Source organism: Dysidea avara, chromosome 2 (genome assembly GCF_963678975.1).
Source record: "Dysidea avara chromosome 2, odDysAvar1.4, whole genome shotgun sequence".
Taxonomy (NCBI): domain Eukaryota; kingdom Metazoa; phylum Porifera; class Demospongiae; order Dictyoceratida; family Dysideidae; genus Dysidea; species Dysidea avara.
In genome coordinates, this window is record NC_089273.1 from 11,453,189 (window position 1) to 11,469,501 (window position 16,313).

The window sequence follows — 16,313 nt, forward strand, 5'->3', positions numbered from 1 at the left end:
ATGCTGGCATAGCACTCCAGCCTATACCATAGCTAGTAATTATACACGTTACGTTGTCATCATTTATTGTGTTTTCAAATAATTACATTATGTGTACCTGGCACACATTTGCATTTCAAGATGCAACAATGGAATACTAGTAGTATCCATCTAGGGCTGGGAGATTAAATCGATTGTGGGATGAATCGCGATTGTCTGTGAATATCGTGATGTTGATATGTAATATAAATAATCGTGATGTTGTGACATCACATGCAAATGTATAATAAATTCAAAATTATGGCACAAACTGGCTGTTGTGGAAGAACATGATCCACAGAACAAGCCTACACTTCTGAGACAGTTCATTATGTGAATAATTCTTACTACATAGTTAAAAGCTTACGGTATACCTGTTAGAAATTCTAAAGGATACTGTGATTCATTCTGGTGTTTGTATGCTAAATGGTTGTACACAATTTCATCGTGTATTATTAAAATAAATAATATGTATACAAAGTAGTGTATGCAGCGCTATCGATCCATGTAAAATTGTAACATCGTGATAGTTATCATAATCGTGATATGTTGCATCCTACAATCGTGAAGGTAGCAAAATGTCACAATCGCTCAGCCCTATTTCCATCTATCCAACTATAGCATTATTTTATTGTTACAATGTAGAGAGCACTTACCAGTCAGCACAGTTGTCACTGAGAGTATCCATCAAGCATTAGCCAAACCACGCAACTATATTATCACTGAAATCAGAAACATGCGGTGGAATAAGGTAGGCTAGGTTCCGTCAACATTTGAATAAACCACAGAGTGACTTAAAGGGATTATACATATAATTTATTTTTGTATGTTATATAAAACATTTTAGTAAATGCAACAAAGAGGCATATAAACTGTTTATACTCACAATTACATAATTCATGACGGATAGAATAATTGCAATTGTTTGGCTAGTAACATGTTACAATGCAAGCTGTACCCTTGGGTTTATGCTCATGGCCAGCACATCACTACAAAAATGTGCTATATAACTGTAAAACATGTCAAGCATCAGTAAGAAATAATATTATATAGGTAACATCAAGCATAGATCTGCTAAAGTAAACACCAACACCATGTCTGCAAATTTATAAGTGATGCACTTCCTAATTATTCAGCTATACACATGACATCATATATACAGTATAGCAACATTCTAGTCTCGTCCCCCAGACCCATTTTCCGGGGTGGGCGCTTATCGATTGGAGATTATAAGCGCCCCATTCTCTGGGGTGGGAGCTTATAATCTCCATTAAATAAGCGCCCACCCAGGAGAATAGGTCTGGAGGACGAGACTAGCAACATTCATTGTTTTCAAAAGCTAAAAGGGGGTCAAATACCGTAATTTGCTTTTCGTTGTATAATTTTCGTATGCAAACACTTGTACGAAAATTTCTTGTAAGAAAATTTTTATATAGATCAAACTACTCTAATAGACCAGTCATTCACGTAAAATCGTACAAAAATATTTTTACAACGAAAATTTTTATGAAAAAAATTTTGCACGAAAATAAAGCAAATTACGGTATCAGTTGTAAGTTAACACCTTAAGTTAATTCCTTACCTATTGCACCCCTTACCTAACCAAAAGTTAACACTTTACTTAGGTTAACCCTGCACTCCGTGTCAGGTATATTCCTTGGACATTAACAGTGCTCATGTCAGATAGTACACCACAACAACTATCTATCATAGTACATATAGTTATATACCACTTTGACACCTCAGATCAAAGGAAATCACAGGGTTATATATCACATATTTCCCTGACCACAGGGCAATATCTAGATATCGCCCTGTGGTTAGGGCAATATCATGATATAGCCCTGACCACAACTGCCTTTGATGCTGAGGCAGCAACAAAGCATCAGTTCCCTTTGATTATTTATATAGAGATGCTTAAAGTTTTGCATTGTGGGTTTCAATTAAACATGTTGATTTAGTTAGGGGAATTGTTGTGAAGTAAAAAGAAATGAGTGAGTCAGCATTGCATAGTTCAGTTACTAAGCATCACTAAATTCATTTTTGCAATGTGGAGATTGTTTTTCTACAGAGTACATTTCAATTGCACGAAAAGATGCCTCAAACTAGTCTCGCGCAGCCAGACCACTATTTCTCCCCGCGGCGCTTATCGATTAGAGATTATAAGCACCTGCTCGAAATAGGGTCTGGTACACTTCCAATAGGTCAATTGTGACAGCACCTCGATTAGAATTTATAGGTGTTGATAATGCACCCTTAAAATTTAAATAAAAAAGAACCAGCATGCAATGGCGAATTCCTACGTGTGCTTGTTAACGCCTTTTCGAGCGGCGTAATCGACACCTCACATTCCTGCCGGATGCTGTCACAACAGGCCTATTGGAAGTGTACCAGACCCTATTTCGAGCAGGCGTTTATAATCTCTAATCGATAAATGGTGTGGGGAGAAATAGTTGTCTGGCTGCGTGAGACTAGCCTCAAACATTCACAACCTATATGTCGATTACTTGGTTTAAAATGGTATCACTACAACCAGTGAAACGCACAATAATTTCTTTTTTGTGCCCACAATCGATTTTTGCAAACCTCTGTATAAAAATAATGTGGTGAATACAGGTTTGTCTTCCTTCACCTATTAGGTGAGCATGCCAGAGTGGTATATATTACTTATACCATGGCGACTCTGGATTTGCCTGATATATATGCCCGTGCCCTCAGGCCTGCGGCCCTCAGGCTTGGGCCTATCTACTAAATCAGGCACTTAATGTTATGCAATGATCATGTGTGTGCAATTAATACGATATTGCATTCCTACTTCCTTGTCAAATAAACCACCAATTAGGCAACATTCTATCTTACAGTGTACTTTTAAGCAAACTTGACAGTTGTAAGTATCCATGTATGGTAAAGGAGATTAATATGTATCAGAATTAACATCAGAAATACACCATAAGAAGAGATGGGGGAGGGGTGTCAAATTTTGACAATAATAATTTTAAAGTTTGAAATTCAATAACTTTTCTGTGAACATGTTTCACTCATATTTTGTAAAATTGCCATTTAATTTTTTTGTCTAATTTTATGAACACAGAAGAGGCCAGTGACCACATACACTCTAAACTGGCATATTCCCTCAATAAAGGGACCAGCTGAGCAGACAGTTAAGGTGTCATTGTAAAATTTGTTGCTCTTAAATACCTTAGACAATGGCATTAAAGAATGCTCTGAAGTATGTTGTTTATTCTGGTAAGAGACCTGTACACTGGTGTCTTACTGAGTAAGACACTTAGTAGCCACAAAATTTTATTTTTCAAAGCCATATTGTTTCTTAAATTTGAATACACTTCCATTTATAAACAAAGAATCATAATAATTATATGGATGCAGTAACAGGACTGTAGAATGTAAAGTTTGCATAAAAGTAAGCTTCTAACAAAATAATGTGGGTATGCATACAGAAAAACTACAGTACAATCTACAGTACAGGGGCGGATCCAGGGGGGTTCCAAGGGTTCCATGGAACCCCCTTTTGAAAGAGCCTCTCTTACTCGAGATACTCAAATAGAGCAGTCAAATCGATATACTCTAATAGAGCAGTCACAGTAGTCTTTTGAGGAGCAGTGTAGCAAGTTATGTATCTAGATATAAATAAGGAAATATAGTTGGTAAGGGTATCTAAGGTGAGGGGTAGCTGTTGTCAGCAGGTAATGACCTTTTTTTTTTTTTTTGGTCTTCGACTTACAGCTATGCTGAAGTTGCAATTCCAAAAATAGAACCCCCTTTTTAATAGTCTGGATCCGCCCCTGTAGTATTAGTGAAAACTACAGTGTTTGTGTAAAACAATACACTTACTTTATGCTATAACAGAAAAACTACGGTCCAAATGATTAAAGACAAAACACATTAAAATTACAGAGCATAAAATAACGTGTGCATAAAATAAAGCAGCTACAGGTCCATCAGTTCTTTAAAAGATTTTTCAGCATAAAATAATTGTGCATAAAATAAAGCAACTACAAGTCCATCAGTTCTTAAATGAATTATACGGCATAAGATAATGTGTGCAAAAAATAAAGTAACTACAAGTCCATCAGTTCTTTATAGCTTTCCCTGCAATAGTCAAGTCGTTTTCGCCAAAATTCACAGACTGGTAGCTGATCATATTTTAGAATAACATGAGGCACTTTCAGATCTCTAACTCTTACTTCCTCCTTGCTGATCAAATAAGCATACCCATTAATGGCAACATCACACCAGTGCAAAGCCTTCTCATTATTGTCTATTTCCTTACAGTACTTTGCCAGGAAGTAGGCATAAAGCAGTGGGTTAGGGTGCAACTCAGAGCGTAAAAAACCATCACGTATTCTCCATGCTTCTTCCAGCATGCTAATAGCTTTGCTCACATCACCTTGATCATAATAAACTCGAGACCAACTAGCAAGAACTGTTGCAAACAAAGGATGATTTCTTCCAATGGATTTACTCACCAATTCGTTTGCTTTTTGAAATGTTTTTGTTGCTGTTTTATATTCCTTCATTGTGCAGTACACACGAGCAAGGTGACACAAAATCTCTATTTGCTGTAAGAAGGAAGGGGCATTTTGATGTTCATGAAGGTTTAATGCCTTTAATAAGGTGGTCTCTGCTTTGTTTCCATAGTTTTGTTTGGTAGGATCTTCTATAAAGTCATCCATCTGTAGCATTCCTTTTGTAGCATGCATTGCCGCATATTGTGGATGTATCTTAAGGTGATCGTTCAGTTCTTCCTTATTCATCTGTCCCTCATGACGTGCAATAGCCTCATTTATCATTGTGAGACTTAAATCTGCATTTCCAGCATCTCTGAGCACTTTAGCAATGAGAGCGTCAACAAAAATGGGCTACATGTGGTACATAAAAATACTAGGTAACTTTATGCAAGCACTACATCCTGTACATAATGTTTTTTTTAGTAATTGCATACACCAGAGCTAGCCTGTGCCCAGATCAGTTACAATCAAGTCACCATGCGGAGAATTCATAAGTTATCTTGTGAATTTTGTAGCTGAACTCTCCACATGGTGACTTAATTATAACTCAACTAGGGCAGAAAGAGGACTGTGCAGGGCCTATGGAAACTACAAGTGGTAGGTCAGACCATAATATAGCTTTGAGACTATATACTGTATGGCTGACAGAAATGAAAGCATTAAGGTTTGTTACTAATAGACAAAAAAGCAGCAATGTGATCATTGTTAACTTTGAGCGCTGTATAATTTATTTACAGCTGCTTGACTTTTCTGTTAGAGTACATAAAGAAGCGTAGTACCCTAAATCAGCCAAATCGTGCACTTTTTCAAAAAGCATGATACTTTCCACATAAATAGTATTCCTCATGACATGTATTTAGTGCCATGGCAGATTTGACCTTTGGATACCTTTTGGTAATTTTTACACAGAAATTTGACCATTTCTGTCTTTATCTCCCTGAGGCATTACTTGACGTGCTAAAACATGATACCAAAATAAATATCTTGTCAAATGAAACAACCTAGTTTTTGTTTGAAGTTAATAGGTAATTACATTTTAATAGGTAATTCCATTTTGAAGTTATGATGCTTTTATTAGCTGCAATTTTTTTATGTTTACCTTCCCTTGGGGTGCAAATTACCCATGTGGAGGTAAATTATCTTAAATTTATGGGTAATATACCTGTGTTCAAACTATTACATACACTGCAACATTGTGCGACTATGGACTCTCCATTAGTCAAATTAGCTTTGGAAATGACTACTCTATGAAGGCATGTCTATCTCAATGAATCCAATGTGGCAATTCTCTGCATATTGCTTTAGGTGATGTATATATGCATATGTGAGCACGGACTATCAAAACATAAAATTTGACCAGGTCTGTGAAAATAGGGTTTGTGGGCACAAACTTCACTCCATCACATATTAGGCCATAACGCAATACTGGAGTAGAATATCTGCATTCTATAACTTGATTTATATATCCAAGTACAGGGGCATAGCAAAGCAAAAAACTATAAGGGGGCCACTATTGGTAACTAAAGCAGTGGCGGAGGAGGGTGTAGCTACTTGTGGGTACATGCACAGTGCGCGAAGTGCACTCAGAGCATGCAAAGCATGCTCTCCTTCTAGGGGGGGTCTGGGGGCATGCCCCCACCCAGGGAAATTTTGAAAAATAGGTGCTATGAGGTTGAATCTGGAGGCAATTTTAGCCAAAAATCATAATCACAGTTATGCTAGAGAAGTGATCTTATAGCAACCTTGTATACCATGTTAATGATGTGATAGGACTGATGACATCACAAACACAATTAATAAGGGGCTGTTACTTGAACTAATTTCGTGTTGTTAAATATACCCCCCAGAAGTTATAAATTACTTGTATGCGGGATGAATTAATGAATTAACGTCTTCCCCCTTGAGTATTAGCTGCATTCTGCATTAGTTCGCAGATCCGTAGTCTTCTGGGAAGTGGGACTGCTCTGATTCAGCTTCCTCCATCAAAGGTTCGTTATTAAGGATAGATCCAGGGCTAGAACAAAGCTACATCCGCTAGAACTGCTCTGGGAACTGCTAGAAGCTCCTTCACTAACTGGACTCTTTGAAATAGGTCTACCACGACTACGAATTAATTCTGACAGAGTTTTCTGGTAGTGAGACTGAGACATAAGTTAACTCTCTGCAGCTGCACAGTTCTTTAATTATTTTCTAACACGAATTACATGTGAGGCGTACGTAGCTTATTATCACTTTAAGCACCTCTAATATTATTTCAAATAAACTAGGACCAACATTTTAATCGGTGAGAAAGGAACATAGCTTATCAGCGTCCAAGTAGGTCAATGATCTATAATTATTACGTGTCACATGGTGCATTGCTGTAAAAATGATTCCTGCTGCAAACTGGAGGGGCCCTGGCCTGTTCTATCTATCCACGGCCACAGACTAGGGGGGCCCTGGCCCCTGTGCCCCCCCCCTGTTCCTACGCCCATGCAAGTATATGTGATGAACATTTCATGGCCATGGCCTGATGGTAAAAAGTTATTACCAATGAAAGTTTACAAAATTAGGTATTTAATTTTATGTGCCCACATGCCCTATTTTTGCAGGCCCTGTCTCAAATTATTTTTATCTCTTTTTGTGCAATCTGTTATTCTCCATAACCAATCAGCAAAAGCCTTTAATCACAATAGTTTGTATAATACAGTAGTATCCCCTAAATCATGCTGACATGTTTCCTTTCTACCTTACCAGGTGAAATACGGTTAATACATACAGGTGTGTATAGCTGCAAATTTATTGTAATGTGGTGGATTGTGAACGGATCTGCCACAACCAAAAATGTTAGACAATCATTCTACATGTAATTATATACATCAAAACATGCTAGATAGCATTCATATGGTATTAATTTCCTGCTATTTTTTTCCACTTTATAAACGGTTTTCAAACATGTACATGGCAGTCTGGTGTTCTGCCATAATATATACTAGCCTGAGTAAGTAAACTATGAGCCTGATCAAGTGAAATTGGGACAAAACTCTCTGTAATGTTGCAATGAAGTGTTATTACTAATGTGAACTGTTTTCCATCACCACTGCGCCAGCCATGAATGAGGAAGGCTATTGGTCTTGTGGTGTTCCTTGTGTTGCCTTTCCATGACTGACAGCCAAACAATGAGGGTTGATGCAAGTACTATATATGAAAGTGTGTGGCAGGTTTATAGGCTTGGAAGATGTAAACTTATTGGTATAGAGGTACAACGCAAAAATCGTGCACTTTTTCATGAAAGTGTTAAACTTTCCACATGTAATATTTAGTACTTTTCATGACATAACTTTTTATATACTGTAGTGTCATTACAGATTTGACCTTTGGTGACCTTATAGCCATATTTGCCCAGAAATTTGATCATGTCTGTATTTATCTCCCTGAGGCATTAATTAAACAAGGTACCAAAATAAAGATCTTGTTGAACGTTAGTTTATATTTGAAATTAATAGGTGATCATTCCAAATTATGATCATTCCAAATTATGATCATTCATAAGGGCTTTGTCTAATATGTATGCCTCACAGTCCAAGGGATGTAGGCCTGAGGTTTCAGGGAATACATATCAGGAAAAAGGGAATACATAATTATCAGGAAATAGCCCATGTTGCAGCTAATAATTATGTAACACTTCTGATCTGTAGTAGGCTAATAGCCTGCACCAACCAAGTGATCAATTATCCAACAATTACAACCACTTGATACATTTTACATGCATTTATGTCTGCCTGCCTCATTGCCTCGCTGCTTGCCTGACCACAATTGCAAGGCTAGATGCTAAACGAAGCCTCATATGGTTGCCATTTCACACTGCAACAACAAACTCACTGGTGGCATGTGCCTTTTCTGGTTCTGATGAAAATCTACCTTCCTTCCTTTTCCTTCAATTACATGGTCGTCTTTTTCTTCATGCCAGGAAACCATACCTAGGCATTACTTTTCCACATCAACACTTTCTTTAGAGGAGCATATTATTAGATGCTACAAAACTATTCGAAGTGCTTAAGCCACTGTAGGTGGAGTAGAGACATGTATGTAGCAGCATTTATAAACCAAGTAAAAAACTAACCACACCCCTAAACAATCAGAACATGGCCTTGAAATTAGCAATCAGTGCACTCTATGACCACACCACAGAATGGTCTAGCTACAATCAGCTGTAGTTTTACTGTAGAAAAATTACACATTGCAAACCACACCCTTTACTCTATTATGCAGCTCATTCGAGGAAAGCAGGGAGATCAAGATAGTCTAATAAAGCAGTCACAACAATATGTGACCCAGTTTGGGAAAACCGGTCTTATCGCCCATGTCAGCATATTAGATATTTCACCCTGAACACAAAGCTACATGAATAGACTATCTAATTTCACAATCAAAATCAGTTAGACTTGAGGGGTCTGGTTTTGCTGGTTGCTTTTCCCAAGCCCAGTGACGATCCGTATGAGCGGTGTGGAGCATTGATGGAGCTCTTGTCAGCCTGGGGATGACTGTATGTGGCTGTACAACTCTGTGGTGTTGAATAAATACCTCTGCTGTGAAATTTCTTTCATTTTAGCCAGTTTTGATACCTGAATGGCCCAAAACATGGCCTAATTCATCCCTACACCTTCCTTTTTTAATGTTTTGAACAGCTTCTTGCCCTCCTTCCAGGCCCCTGCCTCCCTCCCCTTTTGGAGCTCACCTGATACAGCCAACCACGGTTTTAAAACTATCGAAAATGGCAGGAAACTTAGTTGTTGGCTACTTGCACAGTAGATGTGCTGGAAGATAAGGAATTGGTGTAAAATGTGTGAAAATTTGGTACACATAGCTTCAACCATTGGTGAACTACAACACATCAAATACTTATAACTGGCATTTCTCGATGCTTTTTAATAGGCAATAAGACCCCTTTTCCTAGACTGGGTCACATATAGCTATGCTATAACAGCAATGAAGTTAACAAATCAGTAAAATTAAAACAATGAAGTAGGGTTCCAGTGATAATAAGTAGTGAGAAAAGATATGTGACTGGATCTGTGAAAACCTGACAAAACTACACATTTTTTGAATTCTTGCCTATTAAATATTCATAATCTGCTAAGCTAGCTTTATATGCTCTGGAAAAGTTTCAGCCTTATATGCAAACAACTTTCAGAGTTACAGCCCTACAAAGAGAAATGTTGGTCTTTACAGCAAGTATAGGTAAAATAAATTACAGGTGCTTGCTATAACAGTTGTAACTTACAAAGTTAACAACATACAGAGTTGAAACTTGCAACATCATGTTCGCCATGAGTAGGGATTGATTTCTAGGCAAGTTTCTTTGTATCACATTTACAAGGATCAGTCACTTACTCTCGCTTTGACCAGACGTAAAAAAGGTCCATAACTTTCCTATCCTTTTGTCTACTACACTGAAACAAAGATTTTTTGTACTTCTCTTGTCCGTGAGTAGGCTAATAAGATGATAACTAGGGTTTTATCATTACACACTTTATTCACTAATAACAAAAAGGTTCAATTTTTTTAATAACATAAAAGTAATTTACCCAATGTATGCAAACCTTTATATAATTTAGGCTTGTGCGATTATGAATATCGAGTTTTCACAGATATGGTCACATAATTACTGTATATGAATGATAGTAGTTACTACAACATAGCTATATGTGGAAAAATCCTTACTTTGGCATTGAGCAAATGGTAATAGTATGCTTTTTCCACATAGCTACGTATGTTGTAATAGGTACCATCATTAATTTTATAATACTACAAAATTCATCCAAATTGCATGTCACGAAAAACCATACTAACACCACTAATGGGTAGCTACACTATTACACTATTGGTTTGGATCCCAAAACATCTTGAGGCTGGTTTTGAAAGATGTTTTATTCTGTGTGGTGTTGCCAGCTTAAAAGGTGGTTTTTGCCTTATAAATGGAAAGAATTCTGCTGGATGGCTGATAGTATGATTGGCCAAATTTTGTCTGAGTTGGTTAGCCACAAAGAAGCCAGCACAGCCCTATGATCTCGTGTTTGGACTTCAATGATAGTCTGCCTACATTTTGAAGTCTCTCTATCTCTCTTGCTCATCCCATCATCCGCCATCCTCCGTCGACCACCCATTAGAGAGCAGTGGTGATACTACTTTGCTTGTCCAACTGCTCAAATTTTCTGTATTATTTGGTGGTAACTCTACAATCAGCTACAATACTAATAGTGGTCTGAAAGGTAATAGACTCTTGTGTAGATTTAATACGTGATCTTGTAATTATAGGCAAGTTGTACTGACTTAAAATCTTTAAAACCATTTATTTCAAAACTTCTAATGTGAGATTTGGATATTTTTCCAAAATCCAGTCACATATCTTGTTTCATTACTTTTTATTGCTGCAACCCTACCTCATTTTTTAAAATTAATTATTTTAAATTGTACTTGTATTCCAGTGTTTGCATCAACACAGCATAATTCATACACAAATACTGACTGTATTTATTCCATCTATGTTTAGGTGTTGGAACTAATAGTCCAAATATTCTACCGTGGCTCAAACAAGAACAGATCACAGCCCCCAATAGTGAATAATATTAGAGTCATTTATAGATTTGAGGTTCGCTTTGTCTCGTTATAGGGAGTTTTTAAAAATAGTTGTTCCAATACTGAATAAAGATGGGGTTAGAATATGTAGTATTGGAACACTATTTTTGCTGTGCAATTTGCTATCTTTTTTGATGATGGATACGTATACTTATACTGCAATGCTAGCCTACTACTTAACCATATAAGTAAGAATCAAAATAATTATTACAGATGTGATTATTATTATTTTACAGAGCTGTGTGTATATATGTACAGTACAAACAAACTAATGAAAATAATTGTGACCCAGTTAGGAATAATCGGTTTATTTGCGTATTTAAAAGTATCGAGAAATGATGGTTTAAGTATTCAATGTGTTATAGCTCGCCAATGGTTGGAGCAACTTGTATCAATTTTTTATACATTTTACATCAATTCCTTACCTTCAAGAACAACCACAGTAGAAGTAGCCAATGCTTAAGTTTCCCACCATTTTAGATACGTAGTTTTTAACTCCATGGTAACTAGCTCCAAATTGGGTGGAATGTGGGGGCCGGAGGCAGACAAGGGACTGTTTAAAAAATTAATGAGGAAGGTGTAGGGATGAATTAGGCCAAGCTATTGGCCATTCAGGTCTCAAAATACATTTACAGCACAGGTCTGTATTCAACACCACGAAGTTGTACAGCAACATACAGCCATCTCTAGGCTGGCCAGAGCTCCATTAGGGCCTCGGACCACTCATACAGATCTCCACTGTGCTTGGGAAAGGCAGCCATCAAAAACAGACCACTCAAATCTATCTAATTTTGATCATGAAATTTGATAGTTTATTCATGTGTAGCTCTGTGTTCTTGGTGAAAAATGAAATCCAGTCACAATTAATAACAATATTTACAGCTACTGTACCAAATGCACATTGGAAACAACCTTACTATGATGTAACAGAAGTTTTGAACAAAATACGGCTTCTATAGTAACATGTTACTTTGACATGTAGCTATTAACATACTTGTGGGTAGTTTCTTCCAAAGTGACTTTCATTGATTTTTAATGCTTTGTGAAGAGAATGCAAACTGTCTGGTAACAAGCACATCCGATGCTGTGTTTTACCAAGAGTAACCAGGGCTTGAGCAAGATCTATTTCAAAAATACAATTTACATTATAATTATTATTGTATTGAGTGATGGTTATGATGCAAGTTTATACAAAAATGATGATAAGTTAATACACATTCTATCACTGTCTTTAGGACAACAGTGTGTACACATGACATATACAATATTGTAATAACACTGAAGGAACTAGCAGTAATGAACATAGTTGTAGTTAATTTTTTTCTGCCAGATGTGGGCACGTGCCTGGTTTACTAAAACTGTTTTTATAAAAAAATGTGTGTTTGTGTTTGTGTGTGTGTGTATTATATATTATAATATTATTTGTTACTGTGCAGCAATCAAAGATTACAACACACACTGTACAAAAAATTATGTTTCCTGAGGTTTCGTGCATAACGAATTATGACATTTCCTGCAGTCAGAAATACGTGAATGTGTGAAATTCATGGATTAAAGGATGTGTATATGGAATGCTGTAACACAATGACTTTATCTTTTGGTAATTTATTTAAAGAAATGTGCCAGATTCCTTTCATGAAATATGCATGAATTATGACAATTTGTGATAAACTTATCCATTTCCTGAAAATTTAATTCAAGTTTCATTATAGAAACATCATGCAAACAGATCTTTTTGCGCAGTGGCATGGGTGTGACCATGAAAATTACTTAGGTGATTACAAAACTCATTAGGGGTAGAGGAATTAATTCAATCAGCAGAGAGTTGGTTCCATAGTTTGATGGTTGATGGGAAAAAGGAAAATTTAGTGTGTGTACCTACCTACTTGTCCGTACACACCCACGTGAGCAAAAACATTAAAAATGTAAAATGCGGCCATGATGTAAGACTTGAAAGATAAAGTAAGTCTGTATTCAATTTTCACACACACATAAACTTTGCTCTGCTGTGGTTTCTTCCCGACATTCTTGCCATTAGTTTCAAATTTTGACCTGGTATTTTACAATGCTATGGAAAAATTCTTGGAAATTTTTAGATCATTAGATTACTGAGTAGCCAAATTACAGTTGGTTAAATTCAGAAAATTGGATGTGTGGAAGCCTTGTTTTGTCAAATTTGGTCACATACATACAGAAGTAGGGAGTAAATGTCCACTAGTATATCTTCAGGTGTAGGTGACCTCCCTTTTTTTACTACCTTTTATTTTTGTGATCTTTAATTTTCCTAGTTTACCTTGTACTTGTTTATTAATAAGTCTTATCACAGCAGCTTGGAACTTGGTAATCCAAATCAAGCAAATTTCATTGTGCACCAGTAAATCAGGAAATTTATTATCAAAATGTGTCATCAATATTATTGCTGTATCAAAGAAACTTAAAGTGGTGCCTAGCACAATTGCAAACCCAAAAATAATAATGTCACCCATGAGATCCACTCCACAGACTTGCGCTGATTATGCCGGCATACTTTTAGGAATAACAGAGACAAGCATTAAGTGCAATGCCAGAATAATATTGTAATATAACAGAGTAAATTTCCACCACAATAAGTATAACTTCTGCTATGACAGTCACAAAGTCAAGAGCTAACTATTTAGATGGCGAAAATGATTCCTCACAACAAGTAGAACTACACTAACAGTCTTACTACAAGTTTACACTTGACGGAATGGAACCTTTTCATAAGTTTTATGGGACACATGTAGTCACGTGCTAACTAATGCAAAGCAGTTTAGTTGAGCTTCAATCCTTGAATTTAGCATTATCTAATGTGTCACACTGTCTGATTTTGAATAAAATGTGATATGATGACTGTGATTATCATGATGGAAGCTCTATGATAAATAAAGTTAGTGTTGAGCCAGATAGCTAGTGAATGTCTGGACACTGGACATTAAAAATAGTTAATTCTCTGCAGATCTGCAGTAAGACTGAGGTTAATATTAAACCAGGAAAATATTTCAAAAAGATCGAGATTCTCTAATAAAATAGGCAAACACTCTAATAGAACAGTCATTGCATGTGACAGAGAGAATGAGAGTGTTTATCCCCAGGATACTATGTGTTCTTAGCCTGGCGCTGCAAATGCAAGTTGCATATTATACTGAGCAGTTGCTGTCCTAATTGCTTCAACTCAAAAGATTGATGAGAATTATTCAGAAGCCATGCATAATATTTAATACAATTTTTTATTGAATATAAAACTATGCCTATAGCTTTTGAGGGACCATAGATATGCCCACAGATACCCACTCTAACTTGTCTACTAACGCTGGAGCACATTCACTTTTCAAGGTTTAGCTATTATTTGTATGTTGAGGTTGAAGTGACACTTATTAATTTTTTATCATATGAATATTTCTTAGCACAAAGAAAAAATGTGCTAAATAAAAGCACAATACATTTCTGAACAGTATAAAAACAAGCATAATAGGCAGAAAATTGGGGAAATTCTAAAAAACATAATAGACTAGAGCCTACAAGCCTACATTATAATAATAATGTGAAGGGGAAGATACAAATGGTGGACTGGATCTCTGGACTGGATTACTGGAATGGACTACTGGGCTAGATTTTTTGGGTTATTTTATTTTTTTACATTCCCGAGTACAGAGTTGTGTTTGTTGCTGCATTTGCCTATTTGGTTCATTCTTCAACAAAGCATCTTATTGCAGACTACTTGCATAATAGCATTCCATTTTTCAAAGTTGAATGTGTGTGTACGTATGTGTATATTGATAGTAAATTTTAATGTCCATGTTTGATCACCAAAAGTGAGCAGTATTGAAGAGAAGAGAGATACTCTGGATCAACTGCTAGATTTGCATGAAGACACAGTGTAAAAATGTTAGGGGAATAAATGTTGAAATTATCAACTACTGTACTTATACCTATACAAGTATATACGTAGCTGTTATTCATACCTAGTAGTGAGTTGTATTACTACATATGTGTGTTGTACCACTACCTTCTTTATGTACACATTGGCCTCATCATACATGTGCATAATTCTTATCTACAAATGGAATGATTTGGTAGAGACAGCACCAATTGCAAGAAGGCGAAGAGCATGAAATTTTAGTAGGGATAACTAATATGCGACCCAGTATGGGAAAACTGGTCTTATCACCTATTTAACAATATCAAGAAATGCCAGTTTTAAGTATTCAGTGTGTTGAAGCTCGCCAACAGCTGAGGCTATGTGTACCAAATTTTTACTCATTTTACACCAATTTCTTATCCTCAAGAGCATTCACTGTACAAGTAGCCAACAGCTAAGCAATTTTTGATAATTTTTAACTTGATGTTGACTCTACCAGGCAAGCTCCAAAAGGGGTGGGAGGCGGGGGGCAAAAGCCTGTTCAAAAATTAGAGAGGAAGGCATAGGGATGAATTAGGCCAAGTTATGGGCCATTCAGGTATCAAAACTGACTAAAATGAAAGCACATTTACAGCACATGTTTTTATTCAACACCACAGAGCTTTACAGCCACATACAGCCATCCCCAGGCTGGCTAGAGCTCCATTATGGCCCCAGACTGCTTGTATGGAGCTTGGAAAAGCAGCCAGCAAAAGGAGACCATTCAAGTCTTACTAGTTTTGAATGTGAAATTTGATAGTTCATTCATGTAACTTTGTATTCTTGGTACAAAATACAAATCTGCTGTCATGGGCAATAAAACCAGTTTTGCCAGGTGTTGAAAAAAAATACAACAGCCAATGTGCCTCTAAAAGGTGGAAACAAAAACCAAAAAATACCCATCCAGTAGTGCAGTCCAATGGTCCAGTCCACTGTTTGTACCTTCCTTTTTAGAACCATGGATATTTAAGGATTCAGAAATACTCACTGTCCACTGTTTACTGGTCATTCAATGCACTTTTGGTCTAACTATGACAAGATCAAAAAAATTTATTCAAGTTTTAATTTTTATAAGTGTTTAAATATGCACATGCCCTGATATCACCAGTTAAAACTGAATGTATCATACAGTGTGGTAATACTGTATATTAGTGATCATAAAGAACTGGGCCTTTCAAGCCAAAAATATTACCCTAACACCAGTCTCGATTTCCTTTCATGACAACTTG

At 36.5% G+C, this 16,313-nt stretch overlaps 1 protein-coding gene across 1 annotated transcript in view; it reads right to left on the bottom strand.

Moving 5' to 3' along the window:
- Window positions 1-3,783: 3,783 nt before the first annotated feature.
- The window catches only part of LOC136246607 (uncharacterized), a 102,058-nt gene continuing 89,528 nt past the window's right edge, over window positions 3,784-16,313 (bottom strand). Inside the window, exons 11-12 of the mRNA XM_066038133.1 lie at window positions 12,160-12,287; window positions 3,784-4,898 (exon numbers count right to left, since the gene is read on the bottom strand). Of these exons, the coding sequence (XP_065894205.1) occupies window positions 4,098-4,898; window positions 12,160-12,287 (929 nt within the window). The 3' untranslated portion in view covers window positions 3,784-4,097. The remainder of the gene's footprint in view (window positions 4,899-12,159; window positions 12,288-16,313) is intronic.